At 54.3% G+C, this 27,778-nt stretch overlaps 2 protein-coding genes across 2 annotated transcripts in view; one reads left to right on the forward strand and one right to left on the reverse strand.

Moving 5' to 3' along the window:
* Nucleotides 1–4,190, forward strand: part of PI4KB (phosphatidylinositol 4-kinase beta) — a 32,020-nt gene extending 27,830 nt beyond the window's left edge. Inside the window, exon 13 of the mRNA XM_088068518.1 lies at nt 1,639–4,190. Within this exon, the coding sequence (XP_087924644.1) occupies nt 1,639–1,820 (182 nt within the window). The 3' untranslated portion in view covers nt 1,821–4,190. The remainder of the gene's footprint in view (nt 1–1,638) is intronic.
* A 2,021-nt stretch (nt 4,191–6,211) lies between these two features.
* ZNF687 (zinc finger protein 687) lies at nt 6,212–27,358 on the reverse strand. The gene is made up of 9 exons (XM_088068494.1): nt 27,229–27,358; nt 21,571–23,680; nt 18,335–18,513; nt 15,473–15,649; nt 13,995–14,157; nt 12,400–12,696; nt 11,510–11,622; nt 9,900–10,035; nt 6,212–8,268 (listed from the first exon to the last, which is right to left on the reverse strand). The coding sequence occupies exons 2-9, from the start codon at nt 23,665–23,667 to the stop codon at nt 7,690–7,692; spliced, it is 3,741 nt and encodes a 1,246-aa protein (XP_087924620.1). The 5' UTR covers nt 23,668–23,680; nt 27,229–27,358; the 3' UTR covers nt 6,212–7,689.
* Between the last annotated feature and the right edge of the window lie 420 nt (nt 27,359–27,778).

Below are 27,778 nucleotides of genomic sequence, written 5' to 3' on the forward strand. Positions count from 1 at the left end.
TTCCCCCCCATTTTCCCCCCATTTTTTCCCATTTTCCCCCATTTTCCCCCCCCCTTTTTCCCCCCATTTTTTCCCATTATTTTTCCCATTTTTCCCATTATTTTTCCCGTTATTTTTCCCATTCCTTTTCCCATTATTTCCCAGGCTCCCAGCTGCCGTGCTTCCACGGCTCCTCCACCATCCGGCACCTGAAGGAGCCGCTTTCTTTCCCATTTTTTCCCCCTTCTTTTCCCATTTTTTCCCCCTTCTTTTCCCATTATTTTCCCCATTTATTTTCCCATTTATTTTCCCATTTTCCCATTATTTTTCCCATTATTTTTCCCATTATTTCCCAGGCTCCCAGCTGCCATTTCCCCACTCACCCCACTCCGAATTTTCCCCCCTTTTCCCCCATTTTCCCCATTTTCCCCCCCATTTTTTCCCCTTTTTTCCCCATTTTCCCCCCCATTTTTTCTCATTTTCCCCCCATTTTTCCCATTTTTCCCATTATTTTTCCCATTATTTTTCCCATTCTTTTCCCATTATTTCCCAGGCCCCCAGCTGCCGTGCTTCCACGGCTCCTCCACCATCCGGCACCTGAAGGAGCCGCTTTCTTTCCCATTTTTTCCCCCTTCTTTTCCCATTATTTTCCCCATTTATTTTCCCATTTATTTTCCCATTTTTTCCCCCATTTTTCCCATTATTTTTCCCATTATTTTTCCCATTATTTTTCCCATTATTTCCCAGGCTCCCAGCTGCCATTTCCCCACTCTCCCAACTCCGATTTTACCCCTTTTTTTCCCCATTTTCCCCATTTTCCCCCCATTTTCCCCCCCATTTTTCCCATTATTTTTCCCATTTTTCCCATTATTTTTCCCATTATTTTTCCCATTATTTTTCCCATTATGTCCCCGGCTCCCAGCTGCCATTGCCCCACTCTCCCAACTCCCATTTTTCCCCTTTTTTTCCCCATTTTTCCCCCCATTTTTTCCCCATTTTTTTTTCCCATTTTCCCCATTTCCCCCCCATTTTTCCCCCCATTTTTCCCATTATTTTTCCCATTATTTTTCCCATTATTTTTCCCATAATTTTTCCCATTCCTTTTCCCATTATTTCCCAGGCTCCCAGCTGCCGTGCTTCCACGGCTCCTCCACCATCCGGCACCTGAAGGAGCCGCTTTCTTTCCCATTTTTTCCCCCTTCTTTTCCCATTATTTTCCCCATTTATTTTCCCATTTTCCCATTATTTTTCCCATTATTTTTCCCATTATTTTTCCCATTTTTTCCCAGGCTCCCAGCTGCCATTTCCCCACTCTCCCAACTCCGATTTTTCCCCTTTTTTTCCCCATTTTCCCCCCCATTTTCCCCCCATTTTTTCCCATTTTCCCCCCCATTTTCCCCCCATTTTCCCCCCCATATTTCCCATTGTTTTTCCCATTTTTCCCATTATTTTTCCCATTATTTTCCTTCTCTTTCCCAGGCTCCCAGCTGCCATTTCCCCACTCTCCCAACTCCGATTTTTCCCCTTTTTTTCCCCATTTTCCCCATTTTCCCCCCCTTTTTTTCCCCATTTCCCCCCCATTTTCCCCCCATTTTTCCCATTATTTTTCCCATTATTTTTCCCATAATTTTTCCCATTCCTTTTCCCATTATTTCCCAGGCTCCCAGCTGCCGTGCTTCCACGGCTCCTCCACCATCCGGCACCTGAAGGAGCGTTTCCACCTGCACCTGACGGAGGAGCAGCTGCAGCTGCAGGTGGAGCAGATGGTCGAGGGCTCCGTGCGCTCCATCACCACCAAGCTCTACGACGGCTTCCAGTACCTCACCAACGGCATCATGTGAAATTCCAGAGCCCGGGAAAAACGGGGGGAAAAAAACCGGGAAAAACAACAACAAAAAAAATTCCCCTTCCCGCCGCTTCTCCCTTTTCCCTCCCCCGGTCCCGAGAAAAAGGGGAGGAAATGGGGATTTTTCCCGTTTTTGCCCCGTTTTGGGTGGAAAAATGGCGAGGGAGGAGCGGCTTCCTCCTCCTCCTCATCCTCCTCATCCTCCTCTTCCTCCTCCTGGATGCTGCTGGAGAAACGGGACAGAATTCCGGAGAATTCCATGAAAAAAGCCAGGAAAAGCGGCGGGAAAAGCGTGGGGGAGGGGAGGGATCCCCGTGGGAATGGGGGGGTGGGGGATGGGCTGGGAATTCCCTGGAATTCACCCCCCTGATCCCAGGGAATGCGGGGGATCCCGGAATTCCCGGAATTCCCGGCCTTGTGGGGGGGGGGTCATTCCCAATCCGTGAAAAGCCCCCAGGGGTGGCTGGGGGGGGGAAATTCCTGGTTGGGAATTCCTGGGATTCCCAGGTGGAATTCCCGGCGGGATTCCCTCCAGGTGGGGAATTCCAGGTGGGAATTCCTGGTGGGAATTCCTGGTGGGAATTCCTGGGATTCCCAGGTGGAATTCCCGGCGGGATTCCCTCCAGGTGGGGAATTCCAGGTGGGGAATTCCTGGTGGGGAATTCCTGGTGGGAATTCCTGGTGGGAATTCCTGGGATTCCCAGGTGGAATTCCCGGCGGGATTCCCTCCAGGTGGGGAATTCCAGGTGGGGAATTCCCGCAATTCCAGGGGATTTGGGGCTGGGACTCTCCCTCCCCCTTTCCCGGGTAATTCCAGCCTGGAATTCCGGCCTGGGAATGTTGGGATTTGGGCGGGGGGGGGTCGGGGGCCTTGTCCCGATCCCGAAATCCCAAAATCCCGAAATCCCAAATCCCGGAGGAGGATCCGGAGTTTCCCAGGGAAGGAAAATCCGGGATTTCCCCTCCCCCTCTCCCAGGCCTGGCCTGCTGGGCAGGGGGGACACCTGGAGTGTCCCCAGGGTGTCCCCAGGGTCATCAAAGTGTCCCCAGAGTGTCCCCAGGGTCATCAAAGTGTCCCCAGAGTGTCCCCAGAGTGTCCCCAGGGTCATCAAAGTGTCCCCAGAGTGTCCCCAGGGTGTCCCCAGGGTCCCCAGGGTGTCCCCAGAGTGTCCCCAGGGTGTCCCCAGGTGTCCCCAGAGTGTCCCCAGGGTGTCCCCAGGGTGTCCCCAGGGTGTTCCCAGGGTGTCACCAAGGTGTCCCCAGGGTGTCCCCAAGGTGTCACCAAGGTGTCCCCAGGGTGTCCCCAGTGTCCCCAGGTGTCCCCAAGGTCCTCAGGGTGTCCCCAAGGTGTCCCCAGGGTCCCCAATGTCCCCTCTGCACCCCCTGTGCCCCCCCAATGTCCCCTCGGTGTCCCCTCAGTGTCCCCTCCCCCCGCCCCCCCTTTCCGTTTTTAACATTAAAATCTCCAAAATCCGGATCCTGCCCCGGGGAGGGGACAGGGAGGGGACAGAGGGGACAGACAGAGGGGACAGAGGGACAGAGGGACAGACAGAGGGGACAGAGGGACAGACAGAGGGACACTGGGAGGGGACAGACGGACACCAGGAGGGGACAGAGGGACACCAGGACAGACAGAAGGACACCAGGACAGACAGAGGGACACCAGGAGGGGACAGGGGGACACCAGGACAGACAGAGGGACACCAGGAGGGGACAAAGGGACACCAGGACAGACAGACGGACACCAGGACAGACAGAGGGACACCAGGACAGACAGAAGGACACCAGGACAGACAGAGGGACACCAGGACAGACAGACAGACACCGGGAGGGGACAAAGGGACACCAGGAGGGGACAGGGGGACACCAGGAGGGGACAGAGGGACACCAGGACAGACAGACGGACACCGGGAGGGGACAGAGGGACACCAGGAGGGGACAAAGGGACACCAGGACAGACAGACGGACACCAGGAGGGGACAAAGGGACACCGGGAGGGGACAGAGGGACACCAGGACAGACAGACGGACACCAGGAGGGGACAGACGGACACCGGGAGGGGACAGAGGGACACCAGGAGGGGACAGACAGACACCAGGAGGGGACAGGGGGACACCAGGAGGGGACAGGGGGACACCAGGAGGGGACAGAGGGGCCCCCGCCCTTCCCAAGTCCCTTTTTTTTGGGGGGGGGGGCCCAGGACCAAAATTCGGGGACGCAGCCGGAGCCCCCCGCCCCTCCCCCACCCCATTCCCGGGAGTTTTCCCGGGAAAAGCCGGATCCAGGCCAGGGCACAGCAGGGGTGAAACCACTGGAGTTTAATGGGATCGATTCCTACAGAATAAAGAATTCCTGAGAGCCTCTCGCAGCCCGCGGCTTCCCGGCAGCGCATTCCCAAAAAAAACATCCCGGGAACGCATTCCCAAAAAAATCATCCCGGGAACGCATTCCCGAAAAAACATCCCGGGAACGCATTCCCAAAAAAATCATCCCGGGAACGCATTCCCAAAAAAATCATCCCGGGAACGCATTCCCGAAAAAACATCCCGGGAACGCATTCCCAAAAAAACATCCCGGGAACGCATTCCCAAAAAATCATCCCGGGAACGCATTCCCAAAAAATCATCCCGGGAACGCATTCCCAAAAAAACATCCCGGGAACGCATTCCTGAAATTCCACGGAAACATTCCCCAAATCCCAAGGACATGGCCCCAAAATCCCAGGGATGCAGCTCCAAAATTCCAGGGACACATTCCCAAAATTCTGAGGATGTGGCCCCAAAATCCCAGGGATGCAGCCCCAGAATTCCAGAGACACATTCCCAAAATTCCAGGGGAGCTGCCCTAAAATCCCAGGAGATCCAACCCCGAAATATTCCAGGGGAAACATTCCCGGAATTCCAGGGGGGGAAAACATTCCCGGAATTCCAGGGGGGGAAAACATTCCCGGAATTCCAGGGGGGGAAAACATTCCCGGAATTCCAGCGGGGAAAACATTCCCGGAATTCCAGGGGGAAAACATTCCCGGAATTCCAGGGGGGGAAAACATTCCCGGAATTCCAGGGGGGAAAACATTCCCAGAATTCCAGGGGGGGAAAACATTCCCGGAATTCCAGGGGGGGAAAACATTCCCGGAATTCCAGGGGGGGAATATTCCCGGAATTCCAGGGGGGAAATCATTCCCGGAATTCCAGGGGGGGAAAACATTCCCGGAATTCCAGGGGGGGAAAACATTCCCGGAATTCCAGGGGGGGAAAACATTCCCGGAATTCCAGGGGGGGAATATTCCCGGAATTCCAGCCCCTCTCCCTCCCTCCACCCCAAATCCAGCTCAAGGCACTGAAACGCCGGAAAACCGCGGGATCAAAGCCGTTTTTCCATAGTTTTTCTATTTTTTGGGAATTTTTTTTCCCATCTAAATCTGGTAGAAACTTTAATTTCCTCTTATTTACACACCCGGCCTGGGGGATTTTTGGGAATGGCCGATTCCGACTGATTTTTCCAGGTTTTTTTGGTTTTTTTTTTGTTTTTTCCCACTTTTTCCCTCATCCCCTGCAGGGGGAAAAAAAAAAAGGGAAAATTCCTCTCATTCCTGGCTTGGGAAAAATTAAAATTAAAAAAAAACGGGAATAAAATGTCAAAAAAAGGGGGAAAAACAAACAAAAATTAAAAAAATGGGAATAAAATGTCAAAAAAGGGGGAAAAACAAGCAAAAAAATAAAAAAATGGGAATAAAACGTCAAAAAATGGGAATAAAATGTCAAAAAAAGGGGGAAAAAACCAAAAAAAAATTAAAAAAATGAGAATAAAATGTCAAAAAAAGGGGGAAAAACAAAAAAAAATTTAAAAAAATGGGAATAAAACGTCAAAAAAAGGGGGAAAAAACAAACAAAAAATATTAAAAAAAAAAACGGGAATAAAATGTCAAAAAAAGGGGGAAAAACAAAAAAAAAAAATTAAAAAAAAAAATGGGAATAAAACGTCAAAAAAAGGGGAAAAACAAACAAAAAAATTAAAAAAACGGGAATAAAATGTCAAAAAAACGGGAATAAAATGTCAAAAAAAGGGGGAAAAGAACCAAAAAAAAATTTAAAAAAATGAGAATAAAATGTCAAAAAAAGGGGGAAAAACAAACAAAAAATTAAAAAAATGGGAATAAAATGTCAAAAAAACGGGAATAAAATGTCAAAAAAAGGGAAAAACAAACAAAAAAAATTAAAAAAAACGGGAATAAAATGTCAAAAAAAGGGGGAAAAAAACAAAAAAAAATTTAAAAAAAAGGGAATAAAATGTCAAAAAAAGGGGGAAAAACAAACAGAAAAATATTAAAAAAAAAACGGGAATAAAATGTCAAAAAACGGGAATAAAACGTCAAAAAAAGGGGGAAAAACAAAAAAAAAATTAAAAAAAAACGGGAATAAAATGTCAAAAAAAGGGGAAAAACAAACAAAAATTAAAAAAAAACCGAAGCAGCTTCTGCCATCCCGGAAAACACAAAAAAACCGGGAATAAAACCTTGGAAAATCCTTGGAAAATGCCAAAAGGAGCTCAGCAGTTGTTGGGATGGATTTTAGTGTATGATACAACTTTACAGGGAAAGGGGGGAGTTATCCACAGGGAATTCCGGGAATTCCCGGCTTTTCCAGAGGGGGATCTGAGGCGGGAAAAGGTCCCGGATCCCGAGGGGAAGGAGGAGCCGGAAAAAAGCTGGGAAAGGGCTGGGAAAAGGAGCTGGAAAAGCCCCCGGAGCTGGGCCTCGCTCCGGAATTCCGAGAGCTTTTCCCACGGGAAAAAGTTGGAATTTGGGATTCCAATCCTGGCTGGGATTCCTCGGATCCCTTTCCCAATCCTGGCTGGGATTCCTCGGATCCCTTTCCCAATCCTGGCAATTTTGGGTCTTGTTCATTTCCCAAAGGAAAAATTTCTTTCCCATTTTTTTTTTCCCCATTTTTTTTCCCGTTTTTTTCCCTATTTTTCCTTCCCTTTTCCCGATTTTTTCCTCCTTTTTTTTTTTCCTCCTCCTCCTCCCTCGGGAGCGGCCGAACGTCCTTCCCGGGGGATCCTCCGGAATTCCCAGGCTCCGGATCCAGGAATTCCTTCCCAGCAGAGCGCGCCGGGAACGGTTCCCGAGGGGAAGAAAATTCCAGGAAAATCAAACAAAAGTCCCCAAAAAAACCCCAAAATTAAAATAAAAAAAAGGCGGATTTTGCTGGAAAAGCTTCCCCGGTCCCATCCGGATCTGGGAATTCCTGGGAAGAGCCCCCAGGAATCCCGGAATTCCCAAATCCTTCCCCCGAATCCGGCGTTCCCGGGGGGTTTTATGTACACGGCGCCAAATCCCGGCCCTGGAGCCCATCCCGGAATTCCGGGAATTCTGAGATTCCCGGGCACGCTGAGGGCTGATCCTGGAATTCTGGGAATTCCGGGATTCCTGGGAATGCTCCGCTGTCCTTGGGGCCAGTCCTGGAATTCCAGGAATACCGTGATCGCTTCCTGGGCCGATCCCAGAATCCTGGGAATTCCGGGAATCCCGGGAATTCTCAGTTCTCCTCGGCTGCCTGCTGGGCGCGGATGAAGCCAATCCCACAATCCCGGAATTCCTGGGAATTCCCGGGAATCCTCAGTTCTCCTCGGCTCCCTGCCGGGCTCAGATGAAGCCATTCCCAGAATCCCAGAATCCCAGAATCCCGGGAATTCTCAGTTCTCCTCGGCTCCCTGCCGGGCGCGGATGAACGCCATTCCCAGAATCCCAGAACTCCGGGAATTCCGGGAATCCCGGGAATTCTCAGTTCTCCTCGGCTCCCTGCCGGGCGCGGATGAACGCCATTCCCAGAATCCCAGAACTCCAGGAATTTTGGGAATTCTCAGTTCTCCTCGGCTCCCTGCCGGGCGCGGATGAACGCCATTCCGTGGGTCCGGAAATGCGTTTTCAGGTTGAGCTGACTCTCGAATCCTCTCCCGCAAACTTTGCACTCCAGCTTCCCCTGCGCCGCTCCGCCTGTACCTCCGGCCGCACCTCCGGCTGTACCCCCGGCCGTACCCCCGGCTGTACCCCCGGCCGTACCCCCGGCAGCATCGCCGCTCCCTCGGGAAGCGCTTCCCGGCTCCTCGGCGGGATCCGAGCCCTTGCGCTTCTTGTGGGAGATGAAGCGGTGCCGGCTGAGGGAGCCGGGGGAGGCGAAGCACAGCCCGCACTCGCGGCACCGCTGGCCGCCGGTGGTGGTTGTCGCGGTGGCCGTCGCGGTTGTCGTCGCGGTGTTGCCGCGGTGCCGGGCCAGGTGCGCCTGTAGCTCGGCGCGGGCGGCGGCGGCGAAGCCGCACTTGCGGCAGCGGAACGGGGCCTTGGGGGATTTGGGGTTGGGGATCTGGGAAGGGGGGGTGGTGCTGTCGGGCTCCTCGCTGCAGGAATCGTCCGAGGAGAGTTTGCGCTTCCGGCCGGGAGCCTGGGAACGAGGGAACGAGGGAATGAGGGAATGAGGGAACGAGGGAATGAGGGAAGGAGGGAATGAGGGAATGAGGGAAGGAGGGAATGAGGGAATGAGGGAATGAGGGAATGAGGGAAGGAGGGAATGAGGGAAGGAGGGAATGAGGGAATGAGGGAACGAGGGAAGGAGGGAATGAGGGAAGGAGGGAATGAGGGAATGAGGGAATGAGGGAATGAGGGAATGAGGGAATGAGGGAACGAGGGAACGAGGGAATGAGGGAATGAGGGAACGAGGGAACGAGGGAATGAGGGAATGAGGGAACGAGGGAACGAGGGAATGAGGGAATGAGGGAATGAGGGAATGAGGGAATGAGGGAATGAGGGAATGAGGGAATGAGGGAATGAGGGAAGGAGGGAACGAGGGAACGAGGGAATGAGGGAAGGAGGGAACGAGGGAATGAGGGAATGAGGGAATGAGGGAATGAGGGAATGAGGGAATGAGGGAAGGAGGGAATGAGGGAAGGAGGGAATGAGGGAAGGAGGGAAGGAGGGAATGAGGGAATGAGGGAACGAGGGAAGGAGGGAATGAGGGAATGAGGGAAGGAGGGAATGAGGGAATGAGGCAATGAGGGAATGAGGGAATGAGGGAACGAGGGAAGGAGGGAATGAGGGAATGAGGGAATGAGGGAATGAGGGAATGAGGGAAGGAGGGAACGAGGGAATGAGGGAAGGAGGGAATGAGGGAATGAGGGAACGAGGGAATGAGGGAATGAGGGAATGAGGGAATGAGGGAATGAGGGAAGGAGGGAAGGAGGGAAGGAGGGAAGGAGGGAAGGAGGGAATGAGGGAATGAGGGAATGAGGGAACGAGGGAATGAGGGAACGAGGGAACGAGGGAAGGAGGGAAGGAGGGAAGGAGGGAATGAGGGAACGAGGGAACGAGGGAACGAGGGAACGAGGGAATGAGGGAAGGAGGGAATGAGGGAATGAGGGAATGAGGGAATGAGGGAAGGAGGGAAGGAGGGAATGAGGGAATGAGGGAATGAGGGAATGAGGGAAGGAGGGAATGAGGGAATGGGAGGAAACGCCGGGAATTCACGGGAAAACACCCAGGGAACACCCAGGAAACACCCAGGAACCCCCTGGGATTCACGGGAAAACACCCAGCAAACACCCAGGGAACACCAGGAATTCACAGGAAACACCCAGGAAACACCCAGGAAACGCCCAGGAAACACCAGGAATTCACAGGAAAACATGGGAAACACCCAGGGAACACCCAGAACCCCTCAGAATTCCCAGGAAACTCCAGGAACCCCCCAGAATTCCCAAAAATCCCAGGAAACCCCCAAGAACCCCCCAGAATCCCAAGAAACCCCCAGGAAAGCCCTGGAATTCCCAGGAAATTCCCAGAAAACCCTCCAAATCCCCAGAAATCCCCACAATTCCCAGGAACCCCCCGGAATTCCCAGAAAAACCCCCCCAGAATTCCCAGGAAACCCCCAGAAATCCCCGGGAAACCCCCGGAATTCCCAGAATCCCCCACAAAACCCCCAGAAACCCCCAGGAAATGCCCCGGGAACCCCCCGGAATCCCCGGGAAGTGCCGGAATCCCCGGGAAGTGCCGGAATTCCCGGGGCAGTGCCGGTACCTGGGCGCCGGCGGCTCCGCGGGCCGCGGGCAGCTCGAGGCCGCGGCCGTCGGCTCCGGAGAGGCCGTGGCGCACCTGGATGTGCTTCTCCAGGATCAGGCGGCTGCTGAACGTTCGCTTCCCCTCCGTGCAGTACCTGCCGCGGAAAAACGGGAATGCTGCCGCCGGAATTCCCGAATTCCAGCCCCTCCCAGCCCCGCAGTCCCTTCCCAAACCCCTCTCCTTCCCGGAATTCCGATTGCCAACTTGGGCGGAACAGAGCCCTGATTTCCTTGGGAATTAAACCCTGATTTCCTTGGGAATGAAACCCTGATCCCTTGGGAATTAAACCTCAATTCCTTGGGAATCAAACCCTGATCCCTTGGGAATCAAACCCTGATCCCTTGGGAATCAAACCCTGATCCCTTGGGAATCAAACCCTGATTTCCTTGGGAATTAAACCCCAATTCTTTGGGAATTAAACCCTGATTCCTTGGGAATTAAACCCCGATCCCTTGGGAATTAAACCCCAATTCCTTGGGAATCAAACCCTGATCCCTTGGGAATCAAACCCTGATCCCTTGGGAATTAAACCCTGATCCCTTGGGAATTAAACCCCAATTCTTTGGGAATTAAAACCTGATCCCTTGGGAATTAAACCTCAATTCCTTGGGAATTAAACCCCGATCCCTTGGGAATTAAACCCTGATCCCTTGGGAATCAAACCCCAATTCTTTGGGAATCAAACCCTGATCCCTTGGGAATTAAACCCTGATCCCTTGGGAATTAAACCCCGATTCTTTGGGAATTAAACCCTGATTTCCTTGGGAATTAAACCCTGATCCCTTGGGAATTAAACCCTGATTCTTTGGGAATTAAACCTCAATTCTTTGGGAATTAAACCCTGATCCCTTGGGAATCAAACCCTGATCCCTTGGGAATTAAACCCCGATTCTTTGGGAATTAAACCCTGATTCTTTGGGAATCAAACCCTGATTTCCTTGGGAATTAAACCCTGATTCTTTGGGAATTAAACCCCAATTCTTTGGGAATTAAACCCCAATTCCTTGGGAATCAAACCTCGATCCCTTGGGAATTAAACCCCGATTCTTTGGGAATTAAACTGGGAATTGTGGGGATCCCGGGAATTTGGAATCCCAGGAATGGGAGGGAATCCTGGGATCCTGGGGATTGGGGGAATCCCAGGAATTGGGGGATCCCGGGAATCAGGGATCCTGGGAATTGGAGATCCCGGGAATTGTGGGGATCCCGGGGATCGCAGGGATCCCAGGAATGGGGGAATCCTGGGAATTGTGGGATCCCAGGAATTGCAGGGATCCCAGGAATGGGGGGAATCCCGGGAACTGTGGGATCCCAGGAATCGCAGGGATCCCAGGAATGGGGGAATCCTGGGAATTGTGGGATCCCAGGAATTGCAGGGATCCCAGGAATGGGGGGAATCCCGGGAATTGTGGGGATCCCAGGGATCCCAGGAATGGGGGGAATCCCGGGAATTGTGGGATCCCAGGAATCGCAGGGATCCCAGGAATGGGGGGAATCCCGGGAATTGTGGGATCCCGGGGATCGTGGGGTTCCCGGGAACGGGGGAATCCCAGGAATCCCGGGAATACCGGCAGGGGTAGACGCGTTTGATGCCCTCGTGGTTGACGCGGACGTGGCGGCGCAGGCTGGGCGCGGAGCAGAAGGAGCGCTCGCACAGGTGGCACGGGAACTTCTTCACCGACTGCGGGAACACCCAGCGGAAATCCCGGGAAATCCCCCGGGAAAATCCCCGGGAACATCCCCGGAAACATCCCAGGAATGTCCCGGAAAATCCCCAGGAATATCCCAGACAAATCGCCAGGAAAATCCCAGAAACATCCCAGGAATATCCCGGAAAATCCCCAGGAATATCCCAGACAAATCCCCAGGAAAATCCCAGGAACATCTCAAACAAATCCCCAGGAAAATCCCAGAAACATCCCAGGAATATCCCGGAAAATCCCCCAGGAAAATCCCAGGAAATCCCAGACAAATTCCCAGGAAAATCCCAGGAATATCCCGAACAAATTCCCAGGAAAATCCCCAGGAATATCCCGAACAAATTCCCAGGAAAATCCCAGACAAATCCCCAGGAATATCCCAAACAAAATCCCAGGAAAATCCCACAAGCATCCCAGGAAAACCCTGGAAAATCCCAGGAAATCCTGGGAAAACCCCAGAAACATCCCAGACAAATCCCCAGGAAAACGCCAGAAAACACCCCGGGAAAACCCCAGATAAATCCCAGGAAAATCCCGGGAAAATCCCAAAAAATTCAGGGAAAAATCCCTGAGAAAACTCCAGAAAAACCCCAGGAAAATCCCAGAAAAATCCAGGAGAGATCCTGGAAAAATCCCGGAGGATCCAGGAGCCGAGATTCCCACTCCAGCCAGAGGCAGGAACTCAAATCTCCCCCCGCCAAGCCCCATCCCCGAGGGATTTCCCGGCCGGAATTCCCGGGAATTCCCGCGTTTCCCACCTTTCCGTGCTCCCTCTTCATGTGCGCCACGTACTCGTCGCGCTCGGGGAACCACGAGTGGCAAACGCCGCAGGTCCAGCCGCTGCCCTTGGATTTATTCCCGGATTTCCGCTGGAATCGGCTCCGTTTGCTCTTCCGCAGCTCCGGGGAGCTCGGGGGCTCCTCCTCCTCCGTGGAGCTCGAGGATTCCTCGGAATTCTTGGCCACCGGAGCTTCCAGAGGCTCCGGTTTGGGCGTCAGCAGAGCCGGGGATTTCTTGGAAGAGTCGTCCTTGGATTTCTGGGCTTGGTGGGAGTTCTGGGAAGGGGGAATCGGGAATGTCGGGGAGAATCCGTGGAAAAATCGGGGCTGGGATCTGGGATTTATCCCTGAAACCCCGAAGAAAGGAGGAGAGGGAATCTTGGAATGCTTTGGGATGGAAAAGATCCTTAAATCCCATCCAATCCCACCCCAATCCCACGGGCATTCCCGGTGTTCCAGGTGGATCCAGGGGTGGGGAATCCATGGAAAAATCTGGGCTGGGATCCAGGATTTATCCCGAAAATCCCATCTGAGCCAAAACAGGGAATCCTGGAACGCTTTGGGATGGAAAAGATCCTTAAAATCCAGGGCTGGGGACATTCCCGCCGTGCCAGGGGGTCCTGGAGACTCCCAGGGATGGGGAATCCATGGAAAATCTCCGGCAGGATCCAGGATTTATCCCGAAAATCCCAAAGAAAGCAGCCCAGGGAATCCTGGAATGCTTTGGGATGGAAAAGATCCTTAAATCCCATCCAATCCCACCCCAATCCCACGGGCATTCCCGGTGTTCCAGGTGGATCCGGGGGTGGGGAATCCATGGAAAAATCTGGGCTGGGATCCAGGATTTATCCCTGAAATCCCAAAGAAAGCAGCCCAGGGAATCCTGGAATGCTTTGGGATGGAAAAGATCCTTTGGGAAAAACCCCGCCCAGATCCCGGCTCCCGCTTCCCTTCACTCCCCACCCCATTTCCCAGTTTTGCCTGGAATTCCATCATTTTTGCCCGGAATTCCATCATTCCCGGCCGGAATTCCGGCATTCCCGGCTGGAATTCCGAGCTCCTCGAGCAGGGGGTGTTTGAAGGAGCTCTCCCCACCCTCATTTCTCCCGGTTTTTGCCCAGAATTCCATCGTTTTTGCCCAGAATTTCACCGTTTTTGGCCGGAATTTCGCCCTTTTTGCCCAGAATTTCGCCCTTTTTGGCCGGAATTCCTCTGTTATGCCCAGAATTTCACCGTTTTTGGCCGGAACTTCGCCCTTTTTGGCCGGAATTGCACCGTTTTTGGCCGGAATTTCGCCATTTTTGGCCGGAATTTCACCGGTTTTGGCCGGAATTTCACCGTTTTTGGCCGGAATTTCGCCCTTTTTGCCCAGAATTTCACCATTTTTGGCCAGAATTTCGCCCTTTTTGCCCAGAATTTCACCATTTTTGGCCAGAATTTCACCCTTTTTGGCCGGAATTTCACCGTTTTTGCCCAGAATTTCACCGTTTTTGGCCGGAATTTCACCGTTTTTGGCCGGAATTTCACCGTTTTTGGCCGGAATTCCGGCATTCCCGGCGGGAATGGTGTCTGACCTTGAGGTGCTCGAGCATGGTTCGTTTCTGGGCGAAGAGCAGCGGGCAGTGGGGGCAGCGGAAGACGCTGACGCGCTGCGGGAGGAGGTGCTGGTCAAAGTGCGACGAGAGCAGCGGCTTGTGCGTGAACACCGTGTCACACATGGCACACTTGTAGATCAGCCTGGAAAAATCCATGGAAAACCCGTGGGAAACCCGTGGGAAACCCGTGGGAATCATGGGAAATCCACAGGAATCGTCCTGGGAAAAATCCCGGGAAAAATCCATGGAAATCCCATGGGAATATCGATGGGAGCGGTGCGTGAACACCGTGTCACACACGGTACGCTTGTAGATCAGCCTGGAAAAATCCATGGAAAACCCGTGGGAAATCCGTGGAAATCCATGGGAATCCATGGAAAACCCGTGGGGATCGTCCCAGGAAAAATCCCGGTAAAAAATCCATGGAAATCCCAAGAAAATTCCACGGGAATATCGATGGGAAGCTGTGCGTGAACACCGCGTCACACACGGCACAGTCGGAAAAATCATCCCAATTTCTCATTCCCGAATTTCCCAACCTCATTCCCAAATTTCCCACCCCCTGTCCCTTTCCCTCCCTCTTCCCCGCTGTGTTCCCGGTGTTTTCCCGCTGTTTTTCCCGCTGTGTTCCCGGTGTTTTCCCGCTGTTTTTCCCGCTGTGTTCCCGGTGTTTTCCCGTTGTTTTTCCCGCTGTGTTCCCGGTGTTTTCCCGCTGTGTTCCCGGTGTTTCCCCGTGCTTTTCCTGCTGTTACTCCCGCTGTTATTCCCACTGTTTTTCCCGCTGTTTCCCCATGTTATTCCCAGTGTTATTCCCGCTGTTTCCCCACAGTTTCCCCACTGTTTCCTGCTGTTTCCCGGTGTTATTCCCGGTGTTATTCCCGGTGTTATTCCTGTTATTCCCGTTGTTATTCCCAGTGTTATTCCCTGTTATTCCTGTTGTTATTCCCTGTGTTATTCCCCTTGTTATCCCCGCTGTTTCCCCGTTATTCCTGTTGTTATTCCCGTTGTTATTCCCGTTGTTGTTCCTGTTATTCCCGTTGTTGTTCCTGTTGTTATTCCTGTTATTCCCGTTGTTATTCCCGTTGTTATTCCTGTTATTCCCGTTGTTATTCCTGCCGTTATTCCCCGTTATCCCCACCGTTTCCCCCTGTTATTCCCGTTGTTGTTCCCGTTGTTATTCCTGTTATTCCCGTTGTTATTCCTGTTATTCCCGTTGTTATTCCCGTTGTTATTCCCGTTGTTATTCCCGTTTCCCGCTGTTATTCCCGTTGTTATTCCCGTTTCCCGCTGTTATTCCCGCTGTTTTCCCCATGTTATTCCCGTTGTTATTCCCGTTTCCCACTGTTTTTCCCGCTGTTTTCCCCGTGTTATTCCCGCTGTTATTCCCGCCGTTCCCCCGTGCTATTCCCGCCCGTTTCTCCCGGTGTTTCTCCCGGTGTTTCTCCCGGAGCACTGACTTGGCGGGCTGTGCGCCGCAGGCCGGGTGTTGCGCGCACAGGTGGCCCTGGGCGCTGGGGGAGGATTTGAAGGCCATGGGACACACGGGGCACTTGTGGAAAACCTCGCAGTGGCAGCTCTGGATGTGGGATTTGATGGAATTGACGCCGCCGAACACCACGGAGCAGCTGGGACACCTGCGGGGATCCAGAGGGAAACGGGGTTCCAAAGGGATCCGGGAATTCCCAGAGGGATCGGGGGTTCCAAAGGGATCCGGGAATTCCCAAAGGGATTGGGGAATTCCCAGTGGGATCGGGGGTTCCAAAGGGATCCGGGAATTCCCAAAGGGATCCAGGAAATTCCCAAAGGGATCGGAAAATCTCAGTAGGATCAGGAAATTCCCAGTGGGATCGGGGGTTCCAAAGGGATCCGGGAATTCCCAGAGGGATCAGGAAATTCCCAGCAGGATCGGGGGTTCCAAAGGGATCCAGGAATTCCCAGCGGGATCGGGGCTTCCAAAGGGATCCGGGAATTCCCAGCGGGATCAGAAAATCTCAGCAGGATCGGGAAATTCCCAACGGGATCGGGGGTTCCAAAGGGATCCGGGAATTCCCAGAGGGATCCAGGAAATTCCCAGCGGGATCGGGGGTTCCAAAGGGATCCGAGAATTCCCAGCGGGATTGGGGAATTCCCAGTGGGATTGGGGGTTCCAAAGGGATCCGGGAATTCCCAAAGGGATTGGGGAATTCCCAGTGGGATCGGGGGTTCCAAAGGGATCTGGGAATTCCCAAAGGGATCCGGGAAATTCCCAATGGGATTGGAAAATCTCAGCAGGATCGGGAAATTCCCAGCGGGATCGGGGGTTCCAAAGGGATCCGGGAATTCCCAAAGGGATCCGGGAATTCCCAGTGGGATCGGGGGTTCCAAAGGGATCCGGGAATTCCCAGAGGGATCAGGGGTTCCAAAGGGATCCGGGAATTCCCAGCGGGATCAGGGGTCCCAAAGGGATCCGGGAATTCCCAAAGGGATCCGGGAAATTCCCAAAGGGATCCAGGAAATTCCCAAAGGGATCGGAAAATCTCAGTAGGATCAGGAAATTCCCAGTGGGATCGGGGGTTCCAAAGGGATCCGGGAATTCCCAGAGGGATCAGGAAATTCCCAGCGGGATCGGGGGTTCCAAAGGGATCCAGGAATTCCCAGCGGGATCGGGGCTTCCAAAGGGATCCGGGAATTCCCAGCGGGATCAGAAAATCTCAGCAGGATCGGGAAATTCCCAACGGGATCGGGGGTTCCAAAGGGATCCAGGAATTCCCAGAGGGATCCGGGAAATTCCCAATGGGATTGGGGAATTCCCAGCGGGATCCAGGAATTCCCAGCGGGATCGGAAAATCTCAGCAGGATCGGGGAATTCCCAGTGGGATCGGGGGTTCCAAAGGGATCCGGGAATTCCCAAAGGGATCCGGGAATTCCCAAAGGGATCCGGGAATTCCCAAAGGGATCCGGGAATTCCCAGTAGGATCGGGGAATTTCCAACGGGATTGGGGGTTCTGAAGGGATCAGGGATTCCAATGGGATCAGGAAATTCCCAGTGGGATCGGGGGTTCCAAAGGGATCCGGGAATTCCCAACAGGATCGGGAAATCCCCAGCGGCATCGGGGAATTCCCGATGGGATCAGGGGGTTCCAAAGGGATCGGGAAATTCCCAGTAGGATCGGGGGTTCCAAAGGGAGACGCAGTTGGCCAGCAGGAAATTCCCACTACATTCCATGAGCAAACCCCACTTCTGGACCTTTCCGCGATCCCACCCCAGTTAATCCCAGAATTCCCAGAATTCCTGGAATTCCCGGCATTCCCGGGATTACCTGTAGCCCACCCTGCGGGAGAAGTGCAGGCAGCATTCCCGCAGGTGGCTCTGGAAGTTGGCCAGCAGGAAATTCCCACCCCAAATTCCCGGTTATTCCCAGAATTCCCGGTTGTTCCCAGAATTCCCGGTTATTCCCAGAATTCCCGGTTATTCCCAGAATTCCCGGTTATTCCCGGCATTCCCGGTTATTCCCGGCATTCCCGGGATTACCTGTAGCCCACCCTGCGGGAGAAGTGCAGGCAGCATTCCCGCAGGTGGCTCTGGAAGTTGGCCAGCAGGAAATTCCCACCCCAGAACTCCCTGAATTCCCCATTATTCCCAGAATTCCCGGTTATTCCCAGAATTCCCGGTTGTTCCCAGAATTCCCAGAATTCCCGGTTATTCCCAGAATTCCCGGTTATTCCCAGAATTCCCGGTTATTCCCAGAATTCCCGGTTGTTCCCAGAATTCCCAGAATTCCCGGCATTCCCAGGATTACCTGTAGCCCACCCTGCGGGAGAAGTGCAGGCAGGATTCCCGCAGGTGGCTCTGGAAGTTGGCCAGCAGGAAATTCCCACCCCAAATTCCCGGTTATTCCCAGAATTCCCGGTTATTCCCAGAATTCCCGGTTATTCCCAGAATTCCCGGTTATTCCCGGGATTCCCGGCATTCCCGGGATTACCTGTAGCCCACCCTGCGGGAGAAGTGCAGGCAGCATTCCCGCAGGTGGCTCTGGAAGTTGGCCAGCAGGAAATTCCCACCCCAAATTCCCGGCTGTTCCCAGAATTCCCGGTTATTCCCAGAATTCCCGGTTGTTCCCAGAATTCCTGGTTATTCCCAGAATTCCCGGTTATTCCCAGAATTCCCGGGATTACCTGTAGCCCACCCTGCGGGAGAAGTGCAGGCAGCATTCCCGCAGGTGGCTCTGGAAGTTGGCCAGCAGGAAATTCCCACCCCAAATTCCCGGTTATTCCCGGAATTCCCGGTTATTCCCAGAATTCCCGGTTGTTCCCAGAATTCCCGGCATTCCCGGGATTACCTGTAGCCCACCCTGCGGGAGAAGTGCAGGCAGGATTCCCGCAGGTGGCTCTGGAAGTTGGCCAGCAGGAAGTTGCCGCCGCACTCGGGGCACACGTGGGGCGGGCGGCTGCGGTGCATGCGCTGGTGCGCGCTGAAGCTGCAGCGGTTGGCCAGGATCATGGGACACGCCGAGCACACCTGAGCGGGAGGGGGGGAAAAAACGGGAATTCTGGGAATTCCGGGAATTCCGGGGTCTGGGACGGTGAAAAACTCCAGGGAGGTTTGGGTGGGAATCAAAGGGTGGGGGAGTTATGGGAGGGTTTGGCAAGGATGGGGTTAAAAATGGTGATGGGAGATGGGGAATTCCCGACGGGATCGGGATCCCAAAAAGTTCTGGGGAATTCCCGATGGGATCGGGATCCCAAAAAGTTCTGGGGAATTCCTGATGGGATCGGGATCCCAAAAAGTTCTGGGGAATTCCCGATGGGATCGGGATCCCAAAATGTTCTGGGGAATTCCTGATGGGATCGGGATCCCAAAAAGTTCTGGGGAATTCCTGATGGGATCGGGATCCCAAAAAGTTCTGGGGAATTCCTGATGGGATCGGGATCCCAAAAAGTTCTGGGGAATTCCCGATGGGATCGGGATCCCAAAAAGTTCTGGGGAATTCCCAACGGGATCGGGATCCCAAAAAGTTCTGGGGAATTCCCAACGGGATCGGGATCCCAAAAAGTTCTGGGGAATTCCTGATGGGATCAGGATTCCAGGAAGTTCTGGGGAATTCCTGATGGGATCGGGATCCCAAAAAGTTCTGGGGAATTCCTGATGGGATCAGGATCCCAAAATGTTCTGGGGAATTCCCGATGGGATCGGGATCCCAAAAAGTTCTGGGGAATTCCTGATGGGATCGGGATCCCAAAATGTTCTGGGGAATTCCCGGCAGGATCAGGATCCCAAAAAGTTCTGGGGAATTCCTGATGGGATCAGGATCCCAAAATGTTCTGGGGAATTCCTGATGGGATCGGGATCCCAAAAAGTTCTGGGGAATTCCTGATGGGATCAGGATCCCAAAATGTTCTGGGGAATTCCTGATGGGATCAGGATCCCAAAAAGTTCTGGGGAATTCCTGATGGGATCGGGATCCCAAAATGTTCTGGGGAATTCCTGATGGGATCGGGATCCCAAAAAGTTCTGGGGAATTCCCGACGGGATCGGGATCCCAAAATGTTCTGGGGAATTCCTGATGGGATCAGGATCCCAAAATGTTCTGGGGAATTCCTGATGGGATCAGGATCCCAAAAAGTTCTGGGGAATTCCTGACGGGATCAGGATTCCAGAAAGTTCTGGGGAATTCCCGGCAGGATCAGGATCCAAACAGGACTGGGGAGATTCCAGTGGGGACTGGGATGGGATGGATCAGGATGGATCTGTTGGGATGGGATTTATGGGATTTATGGGATGGATGGGATTTATGGGGTTTATGGGATTTATGGGATTTATGGGATGGATGGGATGGATGGGATGGATGGGATTTATGGGATGGATGGGATGGATGGGATTTATGGGATGGATGGGATTTATGGGATGGATGGGATTTATGGGATTTATGGGATGGATGGGATGGGATTTATGGGATGGATGGGATTTATGGGATTTATGGGATGGATGGGATTTATGGGATGGATGGGATTTATGGGATTTATGGGATGGATGGGATGGATGGGATGGATGGGATTTATGGGATGGATGGGATGGATGGGATTTATGGGATTTATGGGATTTATGGGATGGATGGGATGGATGGGATGGATGGGATTTATGGGATGGATGGGATGGATGGGATTTATGGGATGGATGGGATTTATGGGATGGATGGGATTTATGGGATGGATGGGATTTATGGGATTTATGGGGTTTATGGGATGGATGGGATGGATGGGATGGGATTTATGGGATGGATGGGATTTATGGGATTTATTGGATTTATGGGATTTATGGGATGGATGGGATTTATGGGGTTTATGGGATTTATGGGGTTTATGGGATTTATGGGATTTATGGGATTTATGGGGTTTATGGGATGGATGAGATGGATGGGATGGGATTTATGGGATTTATGGGATTTATGGGGTTTATGGGATGGATGGGATTTATGGGATGGATGGGATGGGATTTATGGGATTTATGGGATGGATGGGATTTATGGGATTTATGGGATGGATGGGATGGATGGGATGGATGGGATTTATGGGATGGATGGGATTTATGGGATTTATGGGATGGATGGGATGGATGGGATGGATGGGATTTATGGGATGGATGGGATTTATGGGGTTTATTGGATTTATGGGATTTATGGGATGAAGGGATCCACGGATGGATGTTCCCAGTGTCCTCTCACCTTCTCCCATCTCCTCAACCATCTCCCAGCATCTCCTGCCACCTTCCACCTTCTCCCACCATGTCCCACCTTCTCCTCATGATGTCCCACACTTCCCACCATGTCCCACCTTCTCCTCATGATGTCCCACACTTCCCACCAGGTCCCACCTTCTTCCTTTCTCCTCACGATGTCCCACCGCTTTCTCACCACCTTCCCACTGCTCCCCCACCTTGTTCCACCTTCTCCTCATGATGTCCCACCACCTTCTTCCCACCGTGTCCCACCCTCTTCCTTTCTTCTCATGATGTCCCACCACCTCCCACCATCTCCCACCATGTCCCACCTTCTTCTCATGATGTCCCACCACCTCCCACCATCTCCCACCACCTCCGCACCTTCTCCCACCATGTCCCACCTTCTTCTCATCATGTCCCACCACACTCCCACCATCTCCCACCATGTCCCACCTTCTTCTCATGATGTCCCACCACACTCCCACCATCTCCCACCACCTCCGCACCTTCTCCCACCTTCTCCCACCATGTCCCACCATCTCCCACCTTCTCCCTCCATGTCCCACCATGTCCCACCTTCTTCTCATGATGTCCCACCACACTCCCACCATCTCCCACCATCTCCCACCATGTCCCACCACCTCCGCACCTTCTCCCACCATGTCCCACCTTCTCCCACCATCTCCCCCCATGTCCCACCATCTCCCACCATGTCCCCACCATGTCCCACCTTCTCCCACCATCTCCCACCATGTCCCACCATGTCCCACCATCTCCCACCATCTCCCACCATCTCCCCCCATGTCCCACCATCTCCCACCATGTCCCCCCACGTCCCCACCATCTCCCGTCTCTCACCGTGCTGCCTCCTCCCGCCGTCACCTGCTGGAAATGCGCCGCCAGCCCGGCCTTGTCCTTGCACTGCTCCTTGCACTCCAGACACCTGAAACAGCTGTAGCTGCTCTGCTCCGTCCCCAGCGGCAGCACCGGCGTTTCCTGCGCCGCCGCCGCCGCCGCGCTCCCTCCTTCCGCCGCCGCCGCCGCCACCGCCAGCGCCGCCAGCGGCGTCACGTCGGGCTGCCCGATCATCTGCTCCAGCGCCACCGGCCGCATCACCAGGTGCGAGCACTGCATCACCAAGCCCTTGTCCTTGTGCTCGCGGGCGTGCAGCAGCAGGCTGCACTTGTTGAAGAACACCAGGCGCTTGGCGCAGTGGTTGCAGGTGACCTCGATGCGCATGCTGCGCCGGTCGTAGTGCCGCGCCAGGCTGCGCTCCAGCGCGAAGGCGTCGCCGCACTCCAGGCAGCGGTAGCCGGCGGGCGGCAGCGCCAGGCTGGACTCGGCGGGCGGGCTCAGGTTGGGCCGGTAGGTGGGCAGCGGGTTTTTGCCGTTGAGGATTTTGTTGAAAGCCTCCACCAGGCTGGACTGGCTGCGGGAGATGACGGTGCCGGCCACGCCGGGCGCCGATTTGGCCGCCGCGCCGCCGCCGCCGCCGTCGGATTTGGCGGCGCCGTTGCCTTTGGGGAGGGGTTGCGGCACCAAGCTGAGGATGTTTTTAGCCACGGATTTGCCGCTCTTTGCCGGGAGCACGGCGGATTTCTGCTGGGCCACGCTGGCGGCGATCAGCATGGCGCTGCTGGCGCTCTGGATGGTGGCCACCGGCAGCACCGTGCCCTTCAGCTTGGTGCCGTTCCCCAGCTGCACGCTCACCGTCCTGGGCCCTTCCGCGCCCTTCGGAGCGCCGGGCAGCTCCGGCTTTTCCCTGGACGCCGCCTCCGCCGGGAATTCCGAGCTTTCCTGGGAATTCTGCGGGCCCGGGACGCTGGCGGAGGGCGGCTCCGAGTCGGAGGAGACCCTGGTGACCGTCCTGGTGATGCTGCCGCAGGAGGTTTTGATGGTTTTGATGCGGACTTTGAGCGGCCGCGAGGAGCTGGAGGAGGGCGAGTTGGTGTTTTCTTCCTCCTCCTCCTCCTCCTCTTCCTCCTCCTCCTCCTCCTCCTCGCCGCTGGAAACGCTGCCGGGGCTCCCCATGGATTTCTCCAGCATTTCCCGCTCTTCCTTCAGGGAGAGCTGCTTGGGAGAAGGCGGGATGGGAATTCCCGGAGAGGAGAAAGATTCCCGAGGGCTCCCGGGCGAGCGTTTGAGCTCGGCCGCGCCGCCGCCGCCGCCGTCCGGCGCCGCCGCGTCCGATCCCGGCCACGGCGCGGCGGGAGAGTCCTCGGCGGCGGAATAGCGGACGCTGACGGATTTCAGGTGATCCAACACCGACCCCTTGGGGCTGGAGCTCCTGGCCGGAGCCTCCTCCGAGTCCGATTCCTCCTTTTTGATGCGGGGAACGGGGTGGGATCCGTCGCCGGCCGCTCCCGCCCGGAACGGCGTCGGGAAAGGCGGATCCAGGCCCTCGGAGGATTCTCCCAGGGATCTCTTGGAATCCACGGCCGGGGTTGGGGACGGAGCCAGCGAGGGCACGGCCAGGGATTTCTCCTTGCCTTTGCATTCCCGGGATCTGTCGATCAAATTGGCGCCGTCCTCGTTGGGATCGGGGCTGAAATGCGAGAACAAATCCAAAGCCTTGGAGCTCTTCTCCTTGCCCCAGCACTCCCCGTTGGAAGGCGCCTCCCCGGAGCGGGAATTCGGCGATCTGGGAACGTCGGAAGCTCCGAATCCGTTCTGGAGGAGCCTCGGGGCCATCCCGTGCCCCTCCTTCCCTCGGGAATCCAAGTTTTCCAGCTGCTCCGGACACACGGTGTTCTTGACGATGACGCTGACGGCCGAGATGTCCGGGTGGGGCAGGACGTGCTCCGCAGGGCCGGCGGCTCCCGGATCTCCCGGGATTTGTTTGCCGTGGGATTCGGGATCCTCGTGGTGGGAGTGGATGGCTTCGTTGGCGTCGATGTCGGGGATGTCGAAGGCGGCCAAGAGGTCGTCGAAATCCGGGGTTTTCATGTCCCCCATGGCTGGGAATGAGCTGGAAAAAGGGGGGGGGGGGAAAAAGGGGCTGAGGGCGTTGGGAATTTGGGTTTTCCCAGTGGGAATTCCTGGGTTTCCATCCCCAGAAACCCCGGGAATCCCAATGTTCCGCAGCCTTTTCCCGCTCCTGATCTATCTCCCAGAATTCCCATTAATTTTCCATTTCATTCTAATTCCCATTCCTTTCCTGCTCCATTTTATTTCTATTTCTCTTCCATTCTGTTCCTGTTTTTATTCCATTCCCATTCCCATTCCAATTTATTTCTATTCCCGTTCCATTTCCATCCCATTCATTTCCCATTCCATCCCAAATCCCCCCCTTTTATCCCAAAAAATCCCCATTCCAATCCCAAATATTCCCCTCTTATCCCAAAAATCCCCATTCCCACCCCAAAAATTCCCCTTTTATCCCAAAAATCCCCATTCCCACCCCAAAAATTCCCCTTTTATCCCAAAAATCCCCATTCCCACCCCAAAAATTCCCCTTTTATCCCAAAAATCCCCATTCCCACCCCAAAAATTCCCCTTTTATCCCAAAAATCCCCATTCCCACCCCAAAAATTCCCTTCCCAGCCCCGCTGCCGATCCATCCCCTGAATTCCCAGAATTGCTGGGAAAGCCTCGGGATCCAGCCCCATCCCAGGGCCAATTCCCAGTTAACCCCTGGAATTCTGGAATTCCAGCAGGCCTGGAAGCTCCACGGAATTTGGGGTTTGTTTTTTTTTTTTTTTTTAGGGAAAGATCTCCTTTCATGAGGAGGGGTTTTATTCCCACATTTTTTCCAGCTTGGAAAACTGGGAAGAGCCATGGATCCAACCCCAATTCCAGCCCTGAATTCCCGCTGGATTTGAGGCCTCTGGAAAACCCCCGAGCTGGTGGAATTCCATTGACTTTTCCTCTGGAATGTGCCCCAGGAGAGGCCTTTTCCTTCCCAAATCCCTTTTTCTTCCTGCCCTTTTATCCCATGAAAAGCCTCCCCAGGTAGGGAATGAATCCTTTGGAAAAGCCGGGAATTGTTTTCTGGGGGGAGGGAATTGCGCTCTTTGTCCTTTCCCATTCACATCCAAATCCTTGGGAATGTTTGGGATGGATCCAGGATTTCCCCAGCCCAATTCCTTCTTCCTGTGATCCCAATCCAAGGTTTTTTTTTTTTTGGGAACAAGCACACCCAGGCCTGGAAGATCCGAAAGGAGCCGCGTGGGATCAGGAGCGGGGTTTGGAAAATCCTTCCCGGCTCAGTTTCCCATGGAAAAGGAGGCGGGAAAAGCAGGAGAGCCACAAACAGGGAGAGATTATCCCAAAAAAATCCACCCGTGGCAAATCCTGGTTTCCAAACTGATCCCAAACTCCTCACACGGATCCCAAATTCCTCACACTGATCCCAAACTGCTCATCCCAATCCCAAACTCCTCACAGGGATCCCAAATTCCTCACACTGATCCCAAACTGCTCATCCCAATCCCAAATTCCTCACACGGATCCCAAACTGCTCATCCCAATCCCAAACTCCTCACACGGATCCCAAATTCCTCACACTGATCCCAAACTGCTCATCCCAATCCCAAACTCCTCACAGGGATCCCAAATTCCTCACACTGATCCCAAACTGCTCATCCCAATCCCAAACTCCTCACAGGGATCCCAAATTCCTCACACTGATCCCAAACTGCTCATCCCAATCCCAAATTCCTCACACTGATCCCAAACTGCTCATCCCAATCCCAAACTCCTCACAGGGATCCCAAATTCCTCACACTGATCCCAAACTGCTCATCCCAATCCCAAACTCCTCACACTGATCCCAAACTGCTCATCCCAATCCCAAACTCCTCACACGGATCCTAAATTCCTGATCCCACTCTCCCCATCCCAATCCTAAATCCCTGATCCCAAACTCCCGATCCCAAACTCCCCATCCCAATCCTAAAATCCTGATCCCAAACTCCACATCCTGATTCCAAACTCCTGATCCCACTCTCCCCATCCCAATCCTAAATCCCCGATCCCAAACTCCCCATCCCAATCCTAAATCCCTGATCCCAAACTCCTGATCCTGATCCCCCCATCCCAATCCTAAATCCCTGATCCCAAACTCCCCATCCTCATCCCAAACTCCTCATCCCAAACTCCTCATCCCAAACTCCTCATCCCAAACTCCTCATCCCAAACTCCTCATCCCAAACTCCCCATCCTGATCCCAAACTCCTCATCCCAAACTCCCCATCCTGATCCCAAACTCCCGATGCCCCCGTGCCGCTCCCGCCCCCATCCCGGCGCAGCTGCCGAGGGATCCGTGTGGGATTAAATTCCCAGGATTTGGAGGGAATTAATTCCCGGCCATCTGCCGGCCCCGGAGCCGCGGCACCGCCCGGGGCTGGCCCCGATCCCACCGTCCCGACAAATCCCAAAATGCAGACATTCCCAACGGGAAAGGGAACGGCTCCAGCCCTGGCAGGGGCCAGGAGGCTTCGGGATTCCCGATTCTCCCAGGATGGGAAAATGGGGATGGGGCTGGGCAGGGATTCCGTGGGATTTTGGGGTTTTCCCAAATATTCAGGATCTCAAGGTCCCCATCCCGACCCCAAGGGCTCAATCCCAAATTCCCCGGCTCAATCCCAAATTCCCCATCTCAATCCCAAACTCCCCATCCCGAATTTCCTGTCCTGATCCCAAACTCCCCATCCCGAATTTCCCATCCTGATCCCAAACTCCCCATCCCGAATTTCCTGTCCTGATCCCAAACTCCCCATCCCGAATTTCCCATCCTGATCCCAAACTCCCCATCCCGAATTTCCCATCCTGATCCAAAACTCCCCATCCCAAACTCCCCATCCCAAATTCCCCAATCCCAAACTCCCCATCCCTATCATGAATTTCCCATCCTGATCCCAAACTCCCCATCCCGAATTTCCCATCCTGATCCCAAACTCCCCAGTCCCAAACTCCCCATCCCAAACTCCTCACACTGACCGCAAATTCCCCAATCCCAAACTCCCCCAAATTCCGGGAAGGAGAGGATGGAGGAAGGACCGAGACCTCTCAAAATCCCAGGATTTGGGATGGGGAAGGGCTGCCCGTGACCCCCCAGAATTTCAGGATCGGGGTGGGAATGATCCTGATCCTCACAAACCCCGGGATTTCTTTTTGTGGAAAGACCTGAAGATAATCCCTCAAAATCCCGGGATTTCGGACGGGAGGGGGGTGACCGAGACCCTCCAAAATTCCAGGATTTCGGAGGGAAAAGATGACGATGACCATCCAAAAATCCCGGGATGTTTTTGGTCGGGAGGGAGCAAAACCGTGGAGGGACCGTGACCCTCCAAAATTCCGGGAATGGGGGGGGGGAACGATCACGACCCCCAAAAATCCCGGGATTTTCGGGGGGAAGAGGTGACGATGACCCCTCCAAATCCCGGGATTTTGGGGGTTGTTCCCGTCCCTTCCCCCCTCAGGCCGGGCCCCCTCAGGCCGCGCTTCCCGCCCAGGCCTCGCCCCCCCTCAGGCCTTGACCCCCTCAGGCCTCTCCCGCCCCTCAGGCCCCGCTACCTGGAGCTGCGCTCCGGGGCCGCTCCCCGGCTGCCGCTGTCCGCTTCTCGATGCCGCTTCTCGATCCCGTTCCCGGTTCCCGATCCCGGTTCCCGATCCCGGTCCCGTTCGGGCCCCTCAGCGGCGCCGCTTCCCCTCCGCCACTTCCTGCTTGGGCCCCCACGGCCCCGCCGGCCGCTCGCGCCGTGCGTTCCCGCCCCCGCCGCGCTTTCCCATAGGATGAAGCGCCCGTCACTCATCAAAGCGCGCGTTCTGATTGGGCCTTACTGCTGTCACTCAATGCTGATCGCGGCCCTCCGCACTCGCCATTGGCTGAGCGGGACCCGCCCCCAAAAGGTTGCGTTAATTGGGGAGAGCGGGTGTCATTCAACTCGGAAAGCCCCGCCCACAGACATGTTCTCGCTTTCTATTGGTTGCCAGGACTTGCGCATCTCTCTGCCGATTGGTTGAGAGCGCTGTCCTTCAATTATCCCCCGCCTGTTCTCGCTTCTCATTGGTGGAAACGCGCTGTTTATCAAGAGCGGGTTCCGGGCGCCATTGGCCCCACGGA

The sequence above is a fragment of the Pseudopodoces humilis genome, chromosome 31 (genome assembly GCF_049639895.1).
Source record: "Pseudopodoces humilis isolate 2021_Gansu_Grassland_sample_001 chromosome 31, ASM4963989v1, whole genome shotgun sequence".
NCBI classification, from domain to species: Eukaryota; Metazoa; Chordata; class Aves; order Passeriformes; family Paridae; genus Pseudopodoces; species Pseudopodoces humilis.

Excerpts from the sequence above, each read along its gene's own strand:
- ZNF687 (XM_088068494.1), bottom strand. The coding sequence starts at position 23,667 with ATGGGGGACATGAAAACCCCGGATTTCGACGACCTCTTGGCCGCCTTC. Across the intron at positions 15,650-18,334 it reads TCCCGCAGGGTGGGCTACAG|GTGTCCCAGCTGCTCCGTGG; the intron begins GTAATCCCGGGA and ends GGATCCCCGCAG. Across the intron at positions 11,623-12,399 it reads TGAAGAGGGAGCACGGAAAG|TCGGTGAAGAAGTTCCCGTG; the intron begins GTGGGAAACGCG and ends GTGTTCCCGCAG.